Here is a 22758-nt window from a genome sequence, read left to right on the forward strand (position 1 = left end):
CACATAAAAGTTCTTTTATTAGTTTCAGAGGCTCTAGTAAGTATTGGATGGCTCGAGATCCTATGGAAAAAGTGTATTCTGAGAGCAAAATAAAGTTGTGAAGAGAACTGAATTCAAGTATACTTTTCAGTCGAAGAGTCGACTCATTGATAGGAATGAAGTCGACGAGTGGTTTTATCGAAGTGTGCTTAAAACTATTTCAACAATTTTCACTCCATTTCTTCCTCACTCTTAATCGCCTTTTCTTCTTTTTCCTCAGTCTTATCAGCTAATTCTCCCACTCCTTATCACCTATTCAACTCTCCCCACATTTTTCGTTGGGAATCGGTACATTTCTGCTCTACACACACTCTATGACTCTATGTGTCTCACTTCCTCTTCTATTTCTGATGGAACAGAAAACAGACAGAGACAATGAAATGGATGACACCGTGTACTTTAGAGGTGTGACAGCCGGAGGTTTTTCAGTGAAAACTCGTCACTCACGTTTCTATTGATTTTCAGAGGACTTATAGTTTTATTCAGGGGATTCGATTACAGTAATTTGTGTAGTTTGTAGTCTAAGCAGCTACCAACATGTCAATCCGACTTCTCATCTGATTGCTTGTCTCACAATCACATTGACATAACTCGTTTATTGTCTACCAAAGATTGAGTTTCTAGATACGGAACAGAGTCTGAATTATAACCTTCAACATTAGCAGCTCCTGAACGCGTGTAGTTTGTAGGCTATGTTACCATAATAATTGGTGATATGGGGGAAAAGAAATAAAAGGTGGAAATAAATCATTGCACAAATATCAAAGTTTTTCGGGTTATACTTAATTAGAATTATGAAAAGAAAGTGATTTTTGAAATAACTCTGCCATGATCGATGGGTTCAAATCGTGAACATCTCCGGGAATAACTGATTTCAAATCATCCACCGATTTGATCTCCTCGAGACATTGTTTCTGAAAATAACAGTTAATTTACATATTTCGGTAATGCGAAATCACTTTGAGTGCAGCCAACTTGTATCGACTAGACAGTTCCACCTTCTTTTTCAGCGTTTTCTTCGATTCCTTCTGTAGAAAGTTCTCGCACTTCTTAATGGCCAGTGGGGTGTCGTACATGTCAGCCACCATAAGGATCCGTTCGACAGTTAATTCTAAATATTGTGACAATGAAAATGAACAAATTATTGACATCATTACCATCGATCGCTTGTTCTCCATAAAGAACTTCGAGGTACTTCTGAAAATCGTCCGGATCGATTCCAGACAGTTTGATCTCAGTATTCTGTGCTTCATTGAATTTTCTCATGAACAAAGTCTTGAAATATGGAGAATCCGTGGCAAGGGTCTGAAAAGTATGAACTTCTGAAGATGCATTTCACGATGGAACGAGCGGAATGGAAATCGGAAAAAGTTCCAAAGTTTTTAGTTTCCCACGTTTCTGACACTCACAACTTACCGATTTCAGAACATAAAACTTTTCATCGTTGACGATTAGAACGGTATCCGAATATTGTTCCATTGTTTTGTCGAAACTTCTCAGATTTTGTTTGTAAATTCCTGTCATCTTTTTCACTTTCACTGCAATTTCAACACAGAAACAGTCATCAAACACGAAATTCTTTTCCAGTTCGTCCCATTCCATGAAATGTGAATATCCCCATCCAGTGAAATTATCGTCACTTTTGAAAACATCTCGAGCCTTCTCTTCTCTTTTCTCTTTCCTTCCTCCGGAGCTAGGAGACACTATTTTCATTTCATTTTCAACTTCAATTTCCCATTTTTTCTCAGTATTGCGAAGTAATTCGTTTCTGAGATATAATTTGAGAAATCCATTGTACCGTTCCACCTGAATTTTCCTGTAAAGAAATTAATATAATGAGATTTGTTTAACTTCGATTCTCACCATGGAACACCAAAATGTTCTTCCTTCTCACTAAAATAATCGGTGCCATCTTCGAAGCTAGACACGTTGTTGAATGTATGCTTCAACACAAAATACTTTCCAGATGTCGAAATCATTTCCTCGTCGTTTTCCTGAAAATCCTGAGTGGTGATAACTGCAGTATCGTTGTTCTCTTCCATTTCCGGCGATATTTCTGGTTTCAGTGTCTTGTCGGTTTCATTCAGTTTCGGTTGAAGTTCCTTTTCCAGTTTCTCAATTTTTTCATCGCATAATCTGAGTTTCTCAACCATTTCCATATTTGACTTTTCAAGATCCTTCTGTCTCTCCAAAACCTCTTTGCGCATATCAAGAAACTTTTCGACTGTCCATTCGGTCAGAGTATTATTGATCCTTTTCTGAAATTGAAAATGTATTGAATGAACAGTATTAATATATATCAACTTGCCTCTTCATTTTCCATCGCTCTTTTAGAGATGTTATGATAGTTGTGAAGTCACCAAATACAACTGAAACGAAAGAAAATAAGTGTGATTCATGAAATAGGGGAGGGGTGTCATGTTAAAGTCGGTAGAAGAAAAAGAGTTATTGATGAGAATGCAAATTTGATTATCTAGTCAAATGCAAGTATTTCAATCTACTTTTAGATGCTCTTGTAAGCAGACTTGCAACGGGCCGGGCCGGGCCGGAATGAAAATTTCTAGGGCCCGGCCCGGCCCGGCCCGGTGGGCCCGGAAGTTCAGAACTGAAAAAATTCAAAATTTTTTTTCGAAAATTTCCCGATTTTTTTCGAAAAAGATTTCTTTAAAACAATTTTTTGTAGGTTTCGAAGGGTTTTGAAAAATATACTTGAGGAAAAATATGAAAAATTTTCAGAAAATAAATTTTTGGACAAAAAATTGTAGTGAAAAAAGTTCAAAAATTCAAATCCGGGCCGACCGGGCCGGGCCGGGCCGGAGCTTTCTCGGCCCGGCCCGGAATTTTGCAAGTCTGCTTGTAAGTATTAGACAAGTATAGGTTCGCTAGAAGAAATTGTATTTGAAGATCAAAATAAAGTTATAAAATGAGAACTGAATTCAAATACACTTTTCAGTCGAATAGACGCATACCACTATTTCGACAGTTCTCAATATTTGGTTAGTTTCTGATACCACTCCATTTCTTCCTCACTCTTAATCGCCTTTTCTTCTTTTTCCTCAGTCTTATCAGCTAATTCTCCCACTCCTTATCACCTCTTCAACTCTCCCCACATTTTTCGTGGGGGGAATCGGTACATTTCTGCTCTACACACACACTCTGTGTCTCTATGTGTCTGTCTCTCTGTCTTCTATTTCCCATAGAACAGAAAACAGACAGAGACAATGAAATGGATGACAGGGTGTACTTTAGAAGTGTGGATGACAGGGTGTACTTTAGAAGTGTCAGGAGGTTTTCCAGTCGTCATTCTAGACTGACTTTTTTATTGATTTTCGGGGGATTTATAGTTTTATTCGAGGGATTCGATTACAGTAATTTGTGTAGTTTGTAGTCTAAGCAGCTACCAACATGTCAATTCGACTTCTCCTCCGATTTGACAGAACCCATTGATTATCTACCAAAGTTTAAGTTTCTAGATACTTAACATAGTCTGGAATTGTTGTCTTCAACCTAAGCAGCTCCTGAAAGAAATGTAGTTTGTAGTCTTTGTAACCATAATCTTTGGAAGCTCCCCGATTTCGTAGAGTGTTAGGCTTTATGAAAGTCATAATTGTAGTCTGAAAGCGTAATCGCCTTCCCAATTTTGGAACTTTGATAAGGTTGAGATGAATAGATTCTTACTGTAAGCAGCTCTAATTGAAGTACTCCGAGTGGTATTATTTACACTGTCAATTCAATCAATCTTGAAAGCATTTCTGTCTTATCAATAAGTTTCAAAGAATTATAGTTTCTTGCTCTTTCCTCTCTGCAAAACTTGGTGTTTGTTCTCCGATTCTCCGAAAATGGTCTGAGCCATCCGCTTTTTCTTCTAGAAATCGATATGTTGTGACAGTAAGATCTTGCTCATTTTGGAAGATCTTGCTCATTCTGAGCCAACATTCCTTGTTTTCCGTCTGTTTGCAGTTAGTGGTCGGTGACAACAATGAGGAAATTCCTCATATCTTTGAAAACATCTGCAAATAAAGTATTAGCTCGGCACAGTGCTTACAACTGCGCTCCGTCGACATTTTTCTTCGGTTTCGGTAGAGCGCGGTTGTAAGAAGCGTGTCGTGCTAGTATCTTTTGTTGAAAAAATCCGGAAAAAAGTCTACAAATGGAAATTGGAGAGTTTTCGGTCTCTCCAATTTCCCTATTTGCACACCTTTTGCAATTATTTGAAAAAAGGAAAAGTTTGGTTTCGTTTGTAGAGCAGAGAGAATCCCATCAAACTATTCTATTACTTCTTCTCCAATATTTGAAAACTATAATGAAAAGTAGGTGATTTTTGTGCTGAAAATCCGGGTTTCTGGGGGAATTTCAGTCAATTTGAAAATTGTTTGATTTTGACTTGAAAAATAGTATTTCGTGACATTTTTGAGAGTTTTCCGAGGGAAAGATGGTGTTTTTTAGTGATTAGTAAAAATAAAGTGTGGTTTTGGACGTTTTTTAGCTGTTTTCCGGTGAAAAAACATGATTTCTAAAGGGTTTTAGTCCAAAATGTGTATTTTGACCCTATTTGATATATTTTCCCCATGAAAACCCCCGATTTCTTATCAGTTTTATGTCTAAAAACTTTCACATTTGCTAATTCTCACTCTCTCTACTCGAAAACCTCGCAAATTGCTTAATTCGTTGAAAAAATGAACCGAGTTCAAAAGAGCGCATTTGCATTACCTATTTTTTATTTTCGCGATTTTTTTCACTGAAAATGCGGTTTTTCGAAGTTTTTCAGAAAGTGGAATAACATAATTTTATGTTTGGCGCGCTTCTTATAACCGCGCTCTACCGAAACTATTGAAGCGAAATTGAGAGACTCAGAGAAATAGAGACAAGGGGATTTCGGTAGAGCGCGGTTGTAAGAAGCGAGCTTAGATCAGCACAGTTGTTACAACTGCGCTCCACCGAAATTCTATTGAAAATGTCTCTTTTTCTCTGAGTCTCTCAATTTCGCTTCATCGGTTTCGGTAGAGCGCAGTTGTAAGAAGCGTGCCGTGCTAATAGCTCATACAAAAAGCACAAAATTGAAATTATGTTATTCCACACTCTGAAAAACTTTGAAAGACCGCATTTTCAGTACAAAAATGCGCGAAATTATTTTTCGGTGGAGCGCAGTTGTAACAACTGTGCTGATCTAAGCTCGCTTCTTACAACCGCGCTCTACCGAAATCCCCTTGTCTCTATTTCTCTGAGTCTCTCAATTTCGCTTCAATAGTTTCGGTAGAGCGCGGTTATAAGAAGCGCGCCAAACATAAAATTATGTTATTCCACTTTCTGAAAAACTTCGAAAGACCGCATTTTCAGTACAAAAATGCGCGAAATTAAAAAATAGGTAATGCAAATGCGCTCTTTTGGACTCGGTTCATTTTTTCAACGAATTAAGCAATTTGTGAAGTTTTCGAGTAGAGAGAGTGAGAAATAGCAAATTTGAAACCTTTTTGATATAAAACTGATAAGAAATCGGCGGTTTTCATGGGGAAAAGTACGAAATAGGGTTGAAATACACATTTTGGGCGTCTTTTTCTGACTAAAACCCTTCAGAAATCATTTTTTCACCGGAAAACTGGTAAAAACGTCCAAAACCACACTTTTCAGGTATTTTTTTTTTCTGTTTTCTTAAAATGTGTCTTTTCTATTAGATCAGCACAGTTGTTACAACTGCGCTCCACCGAAATTCCATTGAGAAATGTTTCGCTTCAATAGTTTCGGTGGAGCGCAGTTGAAACAACTGTGCCGTGCTAATACACCAGTACGAGGCTCCGAAATTCCGCTTTTAGCTAAAAAGGACGCTGGCGTGCCACTACGTTTCTATGTGTGGGTTCCCACTGTCTCTGTTTTTTTTTGCCGTCTAATACACTAAAAAATCAATAATCACACACAGTTGTTGTGTGTTATTTTCGCATAGACACCCAACACAAACAGTTTTTCGTCTCTTTCTCTGCGTCTCTCTGTCTGTCTCTCTCTCTATCGTGTCGAGACCATTAGACCACCAATAGAGAGCCGTTAGTCATCATCATTTTGGCAGTGAGAGAATGGCAGAGAATTGATTTTTTGACTGATTTTTGATGATTTTTCCATGGAAAATGCGAGAAATTGAGTGAAAATTACAATTTTTGGCAATTTTAGATGATTTTTGGATAGAAAATTATGGCGAATTGACTGAAAATTAGCATATTTAATAATTTTTTGCCAATTTCTTATGCTTTTTTGGGTGGTTTACTGCAGAAAATCAATTTTTGAACGGTTTTTTTGATGATTTTTTCAAGGAAAATGCGAGAAATTGAGTGAAAATTATCATTTCTGGCTGTTTTCAATGCATTTTTAGTGGAAATCATTGATTTTTCAAACAATTTGAATGCAAAATCGCTGAAAAATCGACTTTTCCGCTTTCTTAGCTGAGTTTTAGTGATTTTGATGATTTTAAATGGAAAAAAGCGAAAAATTGACTGAAAATTGGCATTTCTGACCGATTTTTGACGTTTTTTGACTAAAAATCGGAAATTTACATTTTTCGACGATTTTTGACAACAATTTGGTATTTTTTATGATTTCCGGATGGAAAATGATAGAAATTGACTGAAAATTACCATTTTCGGATGATTTTTGACGATTTTTCACTTATTAGATGCTCAAACGGAGATATTTATCGATTTTCTTGGTCAGCATGATTTTTAGTGAAAATAATTAGTTTTTATGATGATTTGAGTCGAAATTTGCTGAAAAATGCGGAAAATTGATTGAAAATGACAATTTTTGACCATTTCTAGCCGATTTTCACGATTTTCGACTAATCAGCGGTAGAAAATGAGATATTCATAGCTTTCAATCGATTTTAGTGGTTTTTTGAATCATTTCGAGTCAAAATCGCTGAAAAATGCAAAAAATCGACTCAAAACGTTTGATTTTGTAAAATTTGATCATTTTTCGGTGAAATTTAGCGATTTTTGAATGATTTTGAAGCTGAAATTGTCTGAAAATGAGGATTTTTGACTATTTTCAAGAGTTTTTCATGAAAAATTAGAGCTTTTTCCGATTTCTGTTATTTTTGAGGTTTTAAATGTTGAAAAATGCGAAAAATTTACCAAAAATAAGCAATTTTCACATTTTTCGAGCCGAAATTGACTGAAAATCCTCTATTTTAACCCCTTTTCCTCATTTTTTTTTGTTCGAAAGTACATTTTTACTCTCCTTTTTGTAGTTTGTAGTCTCTGAAATTCCCTATTTTCAGGCGGCCGAATGAAGACGGGCGGTCTGAGTGATTTCGCCGATTTCGGTGAGGAGGACGCCAATTGTACCCAGGGAATTCAATGGATTAAAGATGTGAGTATTAATAGTAGGCTGGCGTGCCTGTGACGCGTTTTAGTCAACATTTTACTAAAAATTATGGATTTATAGACAAAATTCAATCTTCTGGCGTGCCTTTAACGCGTTTTTTCTGAAAAATCATCAATTTTATACCGAAAAACAGTCATACCGGCGTTCCTTTGGCGCGTTTTTCATCACTTTTTGGCTCAAATTGCTCAAAAATGACGGAATTTCGATAACAACTTCGGTTTTGACGCGTTTTTCAGCATTTCCATTTAAAATGCTCGACTGGCGTGCCTTTAGCGCTTTTTCTGGAAGTAAACATTGTTTTTCTCCAAAAAATTACTATCTGGGGTGCCTTTAACGCGTTTTTTCACCACTTTTCGGTTTAATCTGCTCAAAAATGGCGGAAATTTTGGTGGTAGAGTGCTTGGCGCGCCTTTGACGCGGTTTTCCTAACTTCAATTGCAAAATGCTCGCCTGGGGCGCCTTTGACGCGTTTCTCAAAGAAACTTTCTTCGATCGATGTGCACCTGTCTGGCGTTCCTTTGACGCTATTTCATATCTCTATCATATTTCAGGTCTTCACAGATTGTGTGGATACGGACCTAAAACTTCTGGGATTTGTCGTCGGACTCATTTCGTTGGCCCTCTGGTTGATTCCACTGTTCCCTCAGTTATGGCAGAATTATAAGACAAAGAAATGTGAAGGACTCTCACTCGCTTTCCTTTTCTTTTGGTTGGTCGGTGACACGTGTAACATGTTGGGAGCAATTCTGACAAATCAACAACCAATTCAGAAGATTATTGGAGTCTATTATATATTTCAAGATTTGATTCTCTGGGCTCAATATGGGTATTATATGAAGATTTATCATAGGTAAGAGTGGGGGGAAAAACAAAAAAAATTCGCTGAAAATCACCAAAAATAGGGTGTTTAGGCGTCAAAAATGGATTAAAATTCAGGAAAATCATAAAAATCGGCTGAAAATGGCCTAAAAATCAAGAAAATTGATCAATTTTGAAGAGAAATGGTCAAAAATCCTGTTTTTTTCAGTCTGGGGTGTCTTTGGCGCATTTTTTATGAGAAGAGATATTATCAAAAACAGCGTTTTTAGTGTCAAAAATGGCTCAAAATCCTATTTTTTAATCTGGGGTGCCTTTGGCGCGTTTTCGGTATGAAAAAATGGCGCTTTTAGCGTCAAAAATCGAAAACATTAACCATTTTTGATAAAAATTGGTTCAAAATCCTGATTCTTCAATCTGACGTGCCTTCGACGCGTTTTTACTCTGTTTTATCAAAGGTGAGAGAGTGAGAGACGAAATAACCTTAAAACCGGCTAAAAATCAGTAAAAATGACCAAAACCCGTTTTTTGAGCGTGGAAAATCGAGAGAATTGGGAAATTTTCGGTGAAAATCGGTTAAGAATCCTGATTTTCTCAGTCTGGGGTGCCTTTGGCGCGTTTTTGATGTGAATTCCCTGAAAATCCCTTGTCTGGTGCTCCTTTGACGCCGTTTTTCTAATTTTCGAACATCTGGCGCACCTTTGACGCATTTTTCCAGCTACAAACTACACAGTTTTTTTCAGAGCCACCGCCACCTCAGCTCGTTCCAACACAATCGTCGTCCCAGTGCTCGCCGTCGCCTCAATTGGATCGTTCGTTCTTTTGGATTCAGCACTTCCAGGAGTGGAGACGCATAGAATTAAGGTACGGACTTCTGGAAATCCGCTCAAAATCTGATTTCTTGAGCGAAAAATGAAGAGAAAATCTATTTTTTAGGGAGAAAATTGACTTTTAAAGAGAAAATGTGATTTTTAGCGCTGCTAAAGGGTTAAGCAGCGCTAAAATCGAGGTATGAAGATTTAGCGCTGCATAACAGCGCTAAATTAAAGTTTAGCGCTGCTAAGCAGCGTTGAGATTTTAGCGCTGTTTAGCAGCGCTAAATCTTCATTTCTGGATTTTAGCGCTGCTTAGCCCATTTCACTTCAAAAATGTCAATTTTCTCGCTGAAAAAGTCAGATTTTGAGCGGAAATTTCGATTTTAGCATTGCTTATAGCTTGTTTTTCACACTACAAACTACAATTTTTCAATATAAAAGTTTCCAGAGATCATTCCTGGAATCCCTGAATCATCAACAAGGTCTCCCACTGGAAGGTATTCTGAAAATGTGGCCAATCTTCACCTCGTATACCGATATGCTCGGTTACATCATAGGATCGATGGCCGCCATTTGCTATTTCGGTGGCCGAATTCCCCAAATTATTAAGAATTATCAGCATAGATCGTGTGAAGGACTCTCACTGACTATGTTCTATATCATTGTCGCCGCGAATTTCACGTATGGAGTGTCTGTATTGATGGCTACGACCAGTTGGTTGTATTTGTTGAGGTAAAGCTAAAAAAAACTGGCTGAAAATCGATTTTCCAGGAGAAAACGTGATTTTTAAGCAATTTTTCATCATTGTAACCATAAAATTCATGAAAATTCGCTCAAAATGAACAAAAAATCCATTTTTAGCGATATAGCGCTGCTGAACAGCGCTAAACCCAAATTTTTAGCGCTGCTAAGCAGCGTTGAGATTTTAGCGCTGCTTAGCTGAAATCTAGTTTTTTCTTAGGTTTGTCATCGATTTTTCTCTGAAAATGTGATTTTTTGAGGTTTTTCTGACTATTTTTCATGAAATTTATCATTAAATTTCCATTTTTCAGCCATTTTCACCCCAAAATCACTGAAAAATGTCGAAAAATTCTCAATTATCATCAAAATGATCAAGTGCGCTCCATTGAGATTTTAGCGCTGCCAAGCAGCGTTGAACTTCGTTTTAGCGCTGGCAAGCAGCGCTAAAATGTCGTATTGATTTTTTTTTACTGAATTTTTGAATTTTTATCATTAAAAAGAGATTTTCAGCTGAATTTAATCGATTTTTCACTGAAAAATGGCAAAATTTTTGTGATTTTGAGCATGTTTCATCTAAAAAATCGAAAATTTCATCGAAAAAACCCAACTTTTCTTTCATTTTACTCCGTTTTCTTCAGTTTTCACTTAGACTACAAACTACAAGACATTCCAGACACTAGAACTGAGATTTTGATCCTTATTCAACCGATTTTCCACTGAAAATGCCATAAATGTTGTGATTTTTTCGTAAAAATCGGAATTTTCAGCGAAAAATTCAATTTTTTGGCATTTTCACGCCAAAATTCTCCTGAAATGCGGTTTTCTCCAGTTTTCACTACCTAGACTACAAACTACAAACTACAAAATCTATTTCAGACACCTCCCCTGGCTTGCGGGAAGTCTCGGATGCTGTTGTTTCGACGCTGTCATCATCTCCCAATACTATTTGTACCGTCCGAAGACACCAGTGGCAGATGACGTCGAGCGTACCGGCCTTCTGATGTCACAAGATGATTCTGAATAGGATTCTGAAAATTTTTAATTTTTTTGTAATTTTTGTTACTGTAACCTCTACTTACCCCCTATCCATTGTGCTAATTTTGTCTGAAATTGTCTGTAATTTTGATATTTTTCTGAAAATCTGAAAATCCTACTCTTGTACTATGTGATGATGACTGAAATTTTTTAATTTCAAAAAAAAAATTTAGAATTTTTTTTCCAATTTTTTTGTATTTTCCCCCACAGGTTTTTCTTCTCATCTTGTTCCTTTAATTGCATTCATTTTTTCTAATTTCTAACAAAATATTCCAAAAAACTAGTCCCCGCCCCCTCTCTTTTTGCCATAAATTATTGAATTATCGCCATTTTCCCCCAAAAATTTAATTTTTTGAGTTTTTACCCGAATTTTCAGTTATTTTAGCTGTTTTCCATATATATTTCGGGTTTAGAGAGGTTAAAAATGCTGAAAATTGTGATTTTCAGGTGTAACTCGACGGGTTTAAACCATGACCAACATGCAGCACTATTTGGATGACATCCAGGATTGTAAGGGAGTTTTCAGCGTTGAAAAATGAGGAAAATACGAGATTTTCAGCAAAAAACGACGGTTTTTAGTGAAATTTTGACGAAAATTTGATCAAAAACTCTGTTTTTCTCTCAAACATTAGGATTTTCAGATAAAACTGACGATTTTCAGTAAAAATTAAGTAAACAATTGATCAAAAACCTTTTTTTCCCTCAAATAATCAAAATTTCCAGCTAACAATGATATAAAAATCACTAAAACCTCGAATTTCAGCTCAGAAACTCATTTTCCCCGGAAGAATATGAGTTTTTGAGCTGAAAAATTGATTTTCTGACTGTAAAACTCAAATTTTCGTTTTTTTTTTCACACAAAATTCGTTAAAATTCGTTTGAAATTCATATTTTCAGCGAAAATGTGCCAAAAATCTGAATTTTTGGCTCAAAATGGACTTTCTGTCTCAAAAACCTTAAATTTTCGATAATTTTTGTGAAAAATGAACGGTAAATCCATTTTTAACGAGAAAATTAACTTTTTCAGGGGAAAAACTGATTTTTAGCGCTGCTAACGAACTAAGCAGCGCTAAAATCGAGAAATTGAAGATTTAGCGCTGCTCGACAACGCCAAACCCAAATTTTTAGCCAAAATCTTGTAAAAATCGGCGAAAATTCAGTTAATCTCACTAATTTTTAGTCGAAATCCCGATTTTAAAGCAATTTTCGGCCAAAAATCAATGTTTTTCAGTGATTTCAGCTAAAAAATTATGAAAACTCTAACAATCCAGGCATAAATTTATCAAAATCGGTGAAAAATGACTGAAAAATGAGTTTTAGCGCTGCTAAGGAGCTAAGCAGCGCTAAAATCGAGAAATGAGAATTTAGCGCTGCTAAACAGCGCTAAATTCAATTTTCATCAAAAATGTTCAATTTTTTCGATTTTTAGGGCTTAAAAATCAGTTTTCGTTCATTTTTTTGTCATTTTTACTTAATTTTATGATAAAAATGATGAAAAACTGCAGTTTTCAGCCGATTTAAGCGCTGTTTTTTCAGTACTGGACGGTCTAAACGAAGAGATGGCAAAACGTCTCCATCGAATATCGAAATGGGACGATCAATATCTGGAGAAATCTTCTCGAACGAAACAACTTGAAGACGTGATATTCGATGCGACGAAATCAATGGATGAGAGGAAAGAAGCAGTGTGTCAGCTGGCTGGATTAAGGGATGATATTCGAGAGATTGCCGAGAAAAAGACGAATTTGGCAGAGAAAAATCATGAAACTCTGACAAAAGTGGTCGATAAGATAAGCGAATTGGCGTATCACTGCAAATGTGAAATTGAAATCGATAATCCTGGGAGCACTGAGCAACGCGAGCGGCAGTTCTATCGATCATTGAGTTTTGCTGCAGATTTGATCTCGGAATATCATGGATCTGGAGCTCTGACAGCACAGAATCTCATGGATTCATTGCCACCGAGAAATGGGGGAAAACGAGAGGCTTCTGTGCTCACTGATGATGATAGAACGTCGACGAGAAGTGTCACACCGTTTGGTGGGGCGAGGTACGGTTTGAAGTGGGGGAAAATGACTGAAAATCGGCCAAAAAATCGTCTAAAAACGACGTTTTTTGAAGAAATTAGGGCTGAAAAAGTGAAAAAATGCCAATATTCGGCTGAAAATCGCCCAAAAATTCACATTTTTCCAACAAAAAACTCGAAAAAAATGACCAATTTTGAAGAAATTCCAGCAAAATTAAGAAAAATCCGAGAAACTACGGTCTGGCGCGCCTTTGGCGCGTTTTCAGAATCACACTTTGAAACCTGTGTCTGGCGTGACTTTGGCGCGCGTTTTCAGCGAAAATTGGAAATGTTTAATTGGAAAACCCAGTCAGGCGCACCGTTGGCGCTTTTTTCATCAGAATCTAACTGACTGGCGCACCTGAGACGCGCTTTTAGAATCACGCTCTCAACTCTGACTGGCATGCCTTGGGCGCGTTTTATGCCAATTTTATGAAAAATTATGGATTTAAAGAGAAAATTCAAAATTCTGGCGTGCATTTGGCGCGTTTTCTAGCACTTTTAGGTTTATTCTGCTCAGAAATGACGGAATTTTTGATTATAGAGCTTTGACGCGTTCTTTCAGCTTTTTACCAATTTTTTTGGCTGAAAATCTCTGAAATTCTGATCCGAATTCTCCCAATTTTCAGACAGAACAAAAAGCGTCCCGGTCGCCCCCGTAACACCTTCAAAATGTCGCATTTCGAGAAGATTCCGGAGACATCGAATGCCTCGAGTTGTCGTTCCTCTGTTGATCCAGATGTCGTTCACGCGCGTGCATTTATTGCTGAAAATGCTCAAAAGAAGAAGAAATTGTCGAAATATATGCGGAAAAAGCAAGAGAAGTTGAGAAAAGCTGAGGAAGACGCTCGGAGAATCAAGAATTTCGAAGTTAAGGTGAGAAATTGGACTTAAAATTGTCTGAAAATCTGAAATTTCAGCATTTTTCAGCTAGAAATTGTCCAAAATTTTGTGAAAATCGCCGAAAAATGCGCTATTTTCAGTCAAAACCACGGGTTTTGAGTGATTTTCGGTCTAAAATCAATGTATTTCAGTGATTTCAACTGAAATTTTCATTAAACTGCGCTAAAATTGGCTGAAATCGTCAAAAATCTGTATTTTAGCGATTTTCAGACATTAATTGATCAAAATCGGTTGAAAATGATTGAAAAATGCAACAAATATCAGCAATTTTCAACTGAAAATGGCAAATTTGAATTCAAGTTATCAGAAATCTGAATTTTTAGTGTTTTAGAGTAAAAAATTGCTGAAAAACCGGTCAAAAATCTGAAAAATTGACTTAATATGAGTATTTCGGCTTAAAAATGCTGATTTTTCAGGTATGTGCCCGGGTGGCGTTGAGCGCCTCGCATTTTCAGCCGGAATTCGAAAATGCGGCGAGAGAGAGTGTACGATTTGGAGAGACGCAGACACACTCTCTCGATTTTACACACTCTCTCTCGTCGCATTTTCGCGCACTTTGAATTCTTTCAGCGCCCAAAGCGCCTCCATAGGCACATCCCTGTGATTTTTGGTCCGAAATCTCAAATTGTCACTAGTTTTCAGCCCGTTTGCAATGAAAAACTTCAGTTTTCAGCCATTTTCAGCCAAAAATCATGATTTTTGAGTGATTTTTGCTCTGAAAACTCCATTTTTGACATTAAACCCATCATTTAGAGTTGAAAATGCTCATTTTTTGTGCATTTTCACTATGAAAGTGGATTTTTTGAGCCTATTTAGAGTCAATCTGAAATCTTTCATTTTTCAGATTTTTGGGTGATTTTGACTCGAAAAACCAAAATTTGAGCAGTTTTTGGCATAAAAACTGAAAAAAATGCTCATTTCAGCTCAGTTTTCGTCGATTCTTCGAGAAACCAGTGATCGACACTACAGAAAGTGTAGTTTGTAGTGTTTTAAGCAGCTTCAGATCTCCAATAATCGGCTTGGAGCTGCGGAAATGAAAAACAACAACTTTGAGTCGAAAAAGCATAGTTTTGTAGTTTGTAGCCTCTAAGCAGCACCAACTCCGTGTCTTAAATGAAGTTGGAGCTGCTTAACAATACTACAAACTACAATTCTTTCCATTAAAAAAGGCATTTTCAGCCGTTTTTTCACGCAATTCTTATCTGAAACCCCTCAATTTCATAAATTTTTTTTGCAGAAAGAAGTGGACACGGGTGACTACGAAGACTTTGCACTCTCCCAATGGGGTGACGATATGCCTTCGAGTCGAAATACGGGAGAAGGAGCATCCGCATCCTCCGCCCTTATAGATGTATGCGAAGAAGACGACGAACAAGAACTACTCGATTGTCTCATCGGAGATTTCGCTGATTTGCCGTCGCCACCGAAAGGAATTATGGAGGCATTGGATGTGACTGAATCTGGATTGTACTCGATGGATATGTACCCTCCCGGCCATAAATCTCAACAGAATACACCTGAAAAAACGCAGAAAAAGGCGTCTGGAGAGTTCCGTCATCCTGGAAATTCGATGAGACGGATGGGAGGTGGTGCAGATGGACCGTCTAGCAGCAATGGTCACGGTTTTAACCTGAAGAGAGCTAACAATGTGAGTTTGAACGGGAAAATTTGATTTTAGCGCTGTTAAGCAGCGTCAAGGCTGTCAAAAAGGCCGTGGGCCGATTCTATATCTCAGTTCCCAGCCATGGAAAATTTTTGCTTCTTCAGGCGGCCTTGTAGAGGACCAAAAGATTAGTCGATATACAAAAATTCAGCCCATTTGGTTAATCCGCGGCCTCGGCCGGCCGTGCGACAGCCTTGAGCAGCGTTAAAATCGCGAAAATTTGGTTTTAGCGCTGCTTAGCAGCGTTGAGAATTTTAGCGCTGCTAAGCAGCGTTAAAACTGTTGAAAATGAGTTTAGCGCTGTTAAGCAGCGTTGAAGGTTTTAGCGCTGTTTAACAGCGCTAAAATAGTGAAATTCGGGTTCAGCGCTGCTTAGCTCTTTTGCAGCGCTAAAATCGTTTAAAAAAGTCAAAAAACTCAAATTTTCGTTATTTTTTGACACAAAATTCGTAAAAATTTGCTCAAAAACTCATTTTTCCCAGAAATTTTTGTGCTGAAAAATCGGGTTTCTGACTGAAAAATTAGAATTTTCGATCATTTTTGTGATAAAATGCAAAAAAAAAAGCGAAAGCTCGAATTTCGAAGAAAAAACCCCGATTTTTCATTATTTTACTAACAAAATTCATGAAAATTCGCTCAAAATCTGACTTCCCAAGCAAAAAATGAGCAGAACACTCATTTTTAGCGCTGCTTAACAGCGCTAAACTCGATTTTTGGTGGTTTTTTGCCAAAAACTCGCTAAAATAGTTAGTTTTCGCTGAAAATGTGTGTGAAATTCGGATTCTGAGCGTCACAATCACTTTGAAACATGAAATTTCCGCTGAAAAAGGGGTTTTGAGTCATTTTTGAACTTTAGCGAAGAAGATTTTAGAGCTGAAATCGCGTTTCTCAACATTTTGAGCTGAAAATTGACATTTTTGACGTAATTTCAATTTTTCACGAAAATTTCATTTTCGACTCGAAATTCGGTTAGCAGCGCTAAAATCGTGAAATTTGGGTGGTTTAGCGCTGCTTAACAGCGCTAAAATCGTGAAATTTGGGTTTAGCGCTGCTTAACAGCGCTAAAATTAAAAACCTCGATTTTTGATTGAATTCGTACATTTTCTATGCCAAAAATGCAGAAATTTATGTTTTAAACCGGATTTAGAGGTGATTTTAGTGAATTTTTGTTTAAAAACTTCAATTTTTAGGGCAAAAATAAGAAAATTGGGTTTTAGTGCTGTTAAGCAGCGCTAAATTCGTTAACGCTGCTTAACAGCTTAGCAGCGCTAATCGCCATGAAAATCGATCAAAAATCACCTATTTTCCAGCGGAAATCTAGTTTTTTGTAGTGAAAATCGGCTGGAAATACCCAAAAACAGCTTAAAATCCCATTTTCCCCGGGAAATAAGGTTCATCTTCGATTTTTCCGGAAAAAATTTCTGAAAATGTGATTTTTTGAGATTTTCAGCATAATTCTGACGATTTTTCATTAAATTTATCATTAAATTTCAATTTTTCAGTCAGTTTCACCTCAAAACCGCTCAAAAATGTCGAAAAATTTACAATTATCTTCAAAATGATCAAGTGCGCTCCATTGAGATTTTAGCGCTGTTAAGCAGCGCTAAAAAGGTTTCAACGCTGCTAAGCTCTTTAGCAGCGCTAAAAAAGTTTTTATGTATTGTCCATCGCCTCCTTACCCCGCTAGCCGCTTTTATATCATGTCCAATGTCCTTTTTTGTTCTCAAATTTGAAATTTTAGCGCTGCTTAACAGCGTCAATAACTCCAAATAACTCATTCTGAAACTCATTCTGAAACCTATAGGGATCATCGATAGCGACGATGGCATCAGAATCCACCACAGCGTCCGCCTCCCTCTTCAGCGACCCAATACGCCCGCACCACCATCAGCAGAATCAGCGAGTTCTATTCGGCACGATAGCTGATACAAGTTTCAGTGGAAGACCAAGAAAGTATGAAAAAAAATGCAATTTTGAAGGAAAAAATCGAAAAACTGGTTTTAGCGCTGCTTAGCAGCGTTAAAAACTGAAAATTTCGGTTTTAGCGCTGCCAAACAGCGCTAAATTTTTCAACGCTGCTTAGCAGCGCTAAAAACCGGACAATTGTTTTTAGCGCTGCTTAGCAGCGTTAAAACTTGTTGTTTCTCAAAAATTGGTTTTCGACTGAAGTTTCATCTTTTTTGCAGTAAGGAGCGATGAATCTCATTAATTTCAGCCATTTTCAGTCCATCTATATATACATAATTTCAGACTAACCGACCGCGTCACTGAAATGATTCAATCGAATCGTGAAAGAAGTCAAAAAAGCAGAACGAGTCGTGACGAGGCGGTCGACGATGAGTGGTGTATATGTAATGGAGCGGTGGGTTTTATTGAGGAGACTACAAACTACACACTTTTTGTAGTTTGTAGTGTGATGAGCAGAGTCGGTTGTGATAAGGGAATGGAGCTGCTTAAAATCATAGTTTTTATGGTTAGTAGTCTCTAAGCAGCGCCGATTTTCTGAGAAGTGGCTTTGAGCTGCTTAGCAAGACTTTAAGCAGCGCCAGTCATTTGAGAGCGATTTCAAGTGAATTGAGCTGCTAAGCAAGACTACGAACTACATTTTTCGTAGTTTGTAGTCTTTAAGCAGCACCAATTTCCTGAAGGTGTCTGAGACTACAAACTACAATTTTCGTAGTTTTTAGTCTTTAAGCAGCACCAACTTCCTGAAGGTTTCAGAAGTGGAGTTGGAGCTGCTTGTTTGAGACTACAAACTACACTTTTTGTAGTTTGTAGCCATGTGATTCCAACCAAACCAATCCCAATTCTTACAGAATACAAATTCGGACATGATGGTGGAATGCGAGAATCCGAATGTAAGTGTTTGTTTTTCAGCTAAAACCTGATTTTCAGTGAGAAAATTGACTTTTTCAGGGGAAAATCTGATTTTTAGCGCTGCTAATGAGCTAAGCAACGTTAAAATCGAGAAATGAAGATTTAGCGCTGCTTAACAGCGTTAAAGCTGAATTTTTAACGCTGCTAAGCAGCGTTGGAGAGTTTAGCGCTGGTTAGCAGCGCTAAAAACCAATTTTTCGATTTTAGCGCTGCTAAACAGCGCTAAACCCAATTTTCAGCGCTGCTAAGCTAGTTTGAGCATTTTTGGGCCAAATTTCATGATTTCCAGGTTAAAATTTAAGTATTTCCCACGATTTTTAACATTTTTCAGCATTTTTGACCCAAATTTTATGATTTTCAGTGTCTAAAGCAATGGTTTCACTTCGATTGTGTCGGTCTCTCCTCTCCACCGGACGACGAATGGTTCTGTCCGGATTGTAGTCCACTTCCTACATTTATACACCATTCTTCGTCTTCTCGTCGTCACGACTGAAAATTTCAACAAAAAAAATTAAAAATCTAAAAAAAAAGAAGAAAAATAACAATTAATTTCCCTAATTATCTTGTTCTATGACATCCCTTTTTTTGGTTTTTTTTTCTTTGTGTATCCATTTTTCTTTTTATTGTAATTTTTCGGGGAGAGAGAATGAGGTTTCCTTAAAATTTCGGGCAAAAAAACTCGTTTTTTGGGCATTTTTTCAAAAAAAAATCTGAAAATTGAGCTGTAATGGACATTTTTTGTCAAAAAACTAAATTTTGAGTCAAAAATTCACTTTTTCAGTCTAAAAACCTATTTTTAGCTCGAAAATCCATTTACGTATAAAAATGGGCGGAGCCTGTCTGAAAATGGGCGTGGCCTATTTTTAAGCCAAAATTCGTCTTTTTTTTCAGTATATTTTCAACGATTTGTCTGAAAATGGGCGGAGCCTATTCCCTCTCTCTCCCCTTTACTTGGTGTTACCCTTTTTCATTTTTTTTGTGTTTGTGTTCTTTTCTTTTTTCAAATTTTCCTCTAAAATCACTTTTTTTTTTCGTTTTTTCGCTCAAAATTTCACTTTCTATCCATTTTCTTTCCTTCGATCCCCCTCGCTTTCTCTCTGGTTATCAATCAATGCTTCGTGTTTTTTCCCCGCTTTGAAAATCTGGAAATGTTATGTAAAATTCAAAAAAAAATTGGTGTAAAAATAGGCTCCGCCCACATTTAGTCTGAAATTTTGAGATAAAAGTGGTGAAGTGGGCGGAGCCTCGAAGTACTTGAAGCCACGCCCACTTTTACATGATAGCTGAAAATGGGCGGAGCCTCAAGTTCCTTGAAGCCACGCCCACTTTCAGCTAGCAATGCTGATTGGTAAAAGTGGGCGTCGCTTCTAGGAGCATTAGGCTCCGCCCACTTTTATCTCTCGGAGTCTTCAGACAGTTTCTTCATTCTAAAAGTGGGCGTGGCCTATTTTTCCACTTTTTTAAGGAAAATTTCCAGATTTTCCTCTCTCGTTTCTTTCTGTGTTAACTGCCTTCCCCCCATCCCATCTACATCATCATCAACTTTTTTTTGTGTTTCTTAAAATTCTGTTCCTTATAATTGGTACTATACGGTGTACGAAAAATGTGTTTTTCCCGTTTTTTGGAGAGTTTTGTGAAGAGATCTATCAGTTTTTAAAGCTGAAATTCGAGATTTATCTGAAAATATGAGGGAACAATAGAATAGCTTCAGATGAAAACGCCCTGAAAGTTTTGATGTATTTCAGTATATTTCAGGGCTATCTTTAATCGAGAAGTTCCAGGAAGTTCGATGAAAAATTATGACAAGCTGTTGCGAAAAATCGATAATTTCCGTGAGAAATAGTGAAATTTCATCTTTAAATTGCAAGGAAACAAGCTCAAATTCGATGAAATCTATAAAAATCTCCAAAAATTCCACAAAAATACGTAGGCTATAATCGACTCTTTCGATTTTCAGCGTGATACAGATGACCCTCCTCTTGCACTTCTACCACTGCTCTATATCACACTTTCATATTTCTTTTGTACTTGACAATTGGCTCGTATCTCTTTCTCACTCTAAAGATGTGTGTCATTCATTTCTTTTTTGTTACATTCTCAACAGATATTGAGAAATTGTAGAATGGGGTTCCTTTGGCGCGTTATCTGTCCAGCGTTTTTCGAGTGCTAGATGCATCTTTTAGGCTCTTCGTGGAGGCTATGGATCGTTTATGAACTGAACAGAGCCTCATGACTTCTGAAACCCAAGAATCTGCGGATTTTAAAGGTTCTGGGCTCTCTGAGCCGATCAGTTGTTCCGTCCCACTCATCATGCATGTAATTAGTAGATCAGAAATTGACAGACAAATCAAACAGACACTCCTCTTATTATACACATAGCCATAGAGAGAGAGAGAGACATTATAAACCATTCCAGGTGTGTGTGTGTGTCTCATTTTGTCGTTTTTCACCGGAATTCCGACGATTTTTCATGTTTTCCGAGCTGAAAATTACTCCATTTCTATCACAATTTTGATTTCTACGATTTCTAGACCTAGACCGTGACACTCAACCGGCTACGGCAATCCTAAAGATCACAGTTTAATGTATCTAAGCAGCTCCAGCCAATGGTAAGCTTACTGTAGCAGCCTAAAAATCGGGTACTCCATACTGTGTCGAGGGGCTGCTGAAAGGCATACAGACACCCTGTCTCCTCTCTCAATTGCCACGTCTTCAGATGAGAATCTAGAAGTCTCACTCTACCCCCCAGGACTACCCTCCAAAACACCATCAAAAGTCCATCTCCACTCTCTATTCCACATACACATATCAATCAATTCTCTCTCTTTCTCTCTGTCTGTCGCTCTCTGCGTCTCTTCACCACACACACTCTCTCTCTCATCCATCCACACTCTCTCTCTCACACGGAGACCTCGTTGAATAGACGTAGAGAATGAAGAGACGCAGAGAAGTAGAGAGTCTTGACACTGACTGGCATTAGACCAGTGGAGGAGGCCACCGCTCTCACCTCCTTTCCGTCCCCCAACCACCACCACTATGCTATAATCTTTTGGCTCTGGGTCTCGTGCTCTCTCTCTCCATGACTCGATGACTTGAAAAACGGTCACCTGGTCTTGTCCAGGTGACCTACCGGTCCTGTGTTTTTGTGATCGGTTAATTGATTATTTTGGGGCTCCAAGAGCAGTTTGGACTAGTTTTGGAGCTGCTTAGCATGCTTCAGGCCAGCTTTGGAGCGGCTTAACAGTCCAAGATGGCTGCTTAGCTGTTATCATCTCAGCATGATTACTTTCTGGTTTTAGAGCTCCAGGAGCTGCTTAGTTGTCTGTGTCTTTCATCAATTAGAGCACTCCAGAATCCGGTTGCACTAGTCGTTGAGCTGGGAGCGGCTTAGAAGGCTTAGAGCTGCTTACACTCGTTTTGGAGCGCCTTAGAATCTCGGAAAATCGGCTGAAAATCGATTTTTTAATCTGAAAATGTCAGAAAATACTGATTTTCAACAACGATTGTTCAAAAATGCGATTTTGGCGAAGTCCGGCGTGCCTTTGGCGCGTTTCCAGTAAAAACTCTAATTTTCAGCTTTTTTCAATGAAAACCGCACGATTTCCAGATTTTTAGTGTCCTGGCGTGCCTTCAGCGCATTTCGAATTCAAAACATGAAGATCTGGCGTGACTTTGACGCGTTTAGAGAAGAAATCTCGCGATTTTCTAGTTAATTTTCGAATTAGATCCAATTTTCAAAGACCTGGTGCGCCTTTGACGCGTTTAGAAATAAAGATTTCCTTAAAAAATGGCTGATTTCGAAAGAAAACCGATTCTGGTGCGCCTTTGACGCGTTTTGGATCAATTTTTGATGGTTTTTTGGTAGCTCTTCCTCCTCTTCTACAGCCATTCTACAGTATCCTCCTAGACTCCACCCCTTTTTGTGGGCGGAGCCTATTCCGAAAAGTCTCAAGTCCGCAAACACTCCGACCACAAATTGATTTTTATCTTTTTCTCTTTTTTTTTCTAATTTTTCCCATTTCTATCCTAATTTTTGGATCTAGATCCTATAACTACCGTAATCCACCTCCTCCCCTCTCTCTCTATTCCCTCTCTCCTCTAATGGCCTAACTTTCTTCCCGGCCGTGGCCTAGAAATCGCCGTGATGACTTTTCTCGGTCACTCTAGAAGGAATACACTCATTTGTCATCATTTTTGGGTTATTTCTTCACTCATTTTTGTTGAAATTTCGAGATTTTTATGAATTTTAGCAGTTTTTTACTGGTTTTCTTGTGATTTTAAGTGGAAATTTCACTATTTTGAGTGGAAATTATCGATTTTTCAATTTTTCGAAGCATTTTGTCATCATTTTTCATAGAATTTCGAAATTAGTCGGTTGTTTAGAGAATTTGCTGGATTCTCTTGGTTAAAGTTAAATACCGTCGAAAAACTGGCTG

The 22758-nt window shown here is 37.7% G+C and overlaps 3 protein-coding genes across 3 annotated transcripts; 2 read left to right on the forward strand and 1 right to left on the reverse strand.

The window, feature by feature from the left end:
* Nucleotides 1–821: 821 nt before the first annotated feature.
* Nucleotides 822–2362, reverse strand: GCK72_007932 (uncharacterized protein; the record flags this gene model as incomplete). The annotated part of the gene is made up of 6 exons (XM_053726543.1): nucleotides 822–953; nucleotides 999–1150; nucleotides 1197–1344; nucleotides 1456–1855; nucleotides 1903–2297; nucleotides 2348–2362. 6 exons carry the CDS (start codon nucleotides 2360–2362, stop codon nucleotides 822–824), a joined length of 1242 nt encoding a protein of 413 aa, XP_053590737.1.
* Nucleotides 2363–7308: 4946 nt separating this feature from the next.
* On the forward strand, nucleotides 7309–10803 carry GCK72_007933 (uncharacterized protein; the record flags this gene model as incomplete). Its single annotated transcript, XM_003097103.2, has 5 exons — nucleotides 7309–7392; nucleotides 7959–8257; nucleotides 8967–9087; nucleotides 9487–9770; nucleotides 10656–10803. 5 exons carry the CDS (start codon nucleotides 7309–7311, stop codon nucleotides 10801–10803), a joined length of 936 nt encoding a protein of 311 aa, XP_003097151.2.
* Nucleotides 10804–11284: 481 nt separating this feature from the next.
* Nucleotides 11285–18815, forward strand: GCK72_007934 (uncharacterized protein; the record flags this gene model as incomplete). The annotated part of the gene is made up of 8 exons (XM_053726544.1): nucleotides 11285–11324; nucleotides 12351–12864; nucleotides 13509–13755; nucleotides 15020–15430; nucleotides 17250–17398; nucleotides 17696–17807; nucleotides 18262–18303; nucleotides 18684–18815. The coding sequence occupies 8 exons, from the start codon at nucleotides 11285–11287 to the stop codon at nucleotides 18813–18815; spliced, it is 1647 nt and encodes a 548-aa protein (XP_053590738.1).
* Between the last annotated feature and the right edge of the window lie 3943 nt (nucleotides 18816–22758).

Source organism: Caenorhabditis remanei, chromosome II (genome assembly GCF_010183535.1).
Source record: "Caenorhabditis remanei strain PX506 chromosome II, whole genome shotgun sequence".
In the NCBI taxonomy this organism is placed as follows: domain Eukaryota; kingdom Metazoa; phylum Nematoda; class Chromadorea; order Rhabditida; family Rhabditidae; genus Caenorhabditis; species Caenorhabditis remanei.